Here is a 901-nt window from a genome sequence, read left to right as displayed (position 1 = left end):
GAACTAACAAAGCGCCTCACTCGATCTTATGGGACGAGTCCGCACTTTCGAAAGCCAACAATGTTCTCTAAACACTCCACCCCATTCCTTGTGAACCAGTCAACATCCTACAGGACCTCTAAACAACCTGTTCCTTCCGAGCATAAAACCGCACACCATTCATGGCATAAACAAAACTTCTGCACTCAATGATGACCCAAATAATGAGTAGCTAAAAAAACTTAAAAAGGCCTAACGAAGCTGGCATATTCCACTGGACTTCCCCAACAAACACAAGGCACATTGAGTGCTATCTTTCACATCTGCTAATCGCGACTGGAAGCAAACTGAGGACCCGTCTTGAAGCAAACTGAGGACCCGTCTTGGCCCTTCTTTCCTACTTTCTACCTTGGTGGCTCCGCAGACTCGCAACCTGTGGGTCCATCTCGGTTCTCACTTCATATTACTAAGCCTGTTCTACACTCCAAACATTGTACTTTGAATCAGTGATATTTGTGTGACACTCAGCATTCATTGGTGTACCCCTCAAATGGCATCATGTCTATCTATGCTGAAGGCTACCAGACCTTCCAAGGGCTCTGACAGGTCAGCAGAGCAACTGACTGCCTGGATGGATGAACAAGTAGCTAGAGCAAAGAAGGAAAGAGAAGAGAAGGAGGAGAAGCAGCACCTACAACAGGAGAAGCAATGCCAACACGAGCTCAATTTGGCTCGGGAGAAAACCACTCTCGCTGAAGTGGAGAGGCAAGCAAGAGAAGAACAGTGTAGCCATGAGTTGGCCCTTGAGCAAGCTCACCATGCAAATGCCACAGCATTCGCCCAACATAGAACCGCGAACCCTGCTTCTGCTAACCCCCCCTGTCAATCCTGTCAAGCATGAATACCCTTATCCAGAAAGGGT

At 47.7% G+C, this 901-nt stretch overlaps 1 protein-coding gene across 1 annotated transcript; it reads left to right on the top strand.

Annotated features, from left to right (window-relative positions):
* Window positions 1–529: 529 nt before the first annotated feature.
* LOC136849356 (UBX domain-containing protein 1-A-like) lies at window positions 530–880 on the top strand. Its single transcript, XM_067122708.1, has one exon. It carries the CDS (start codon window positions 530–532, stop codon window positions 878–880), a length of 351 nt encoding a protein of 116 aa, XP_066978809.1.
* The last annotated feature ends 21 nt before the right edge of the window (window positions 881–901 follow it).

Source organism: Macrobrachium rosenbergii, chromosome 21 (genome assembly GCF_040412425.1).
Source record: "Macrobrachium rosenbergii isolate ZJJX-2024 chromosome 21, ASM4041242v1, whole genome shotgun sequence".
In the NCBI taxonomy this organism is placed as follows: Eukaryota; Metazoa; Arthropoda; class Malacostraca; order Decapoda; family Palaemonidae; genus Macrobrachium; species Macrobrachium rosenbergii.
This window is presented reverse-complemented; position numbering and strand designations above follow the sequence as displayed.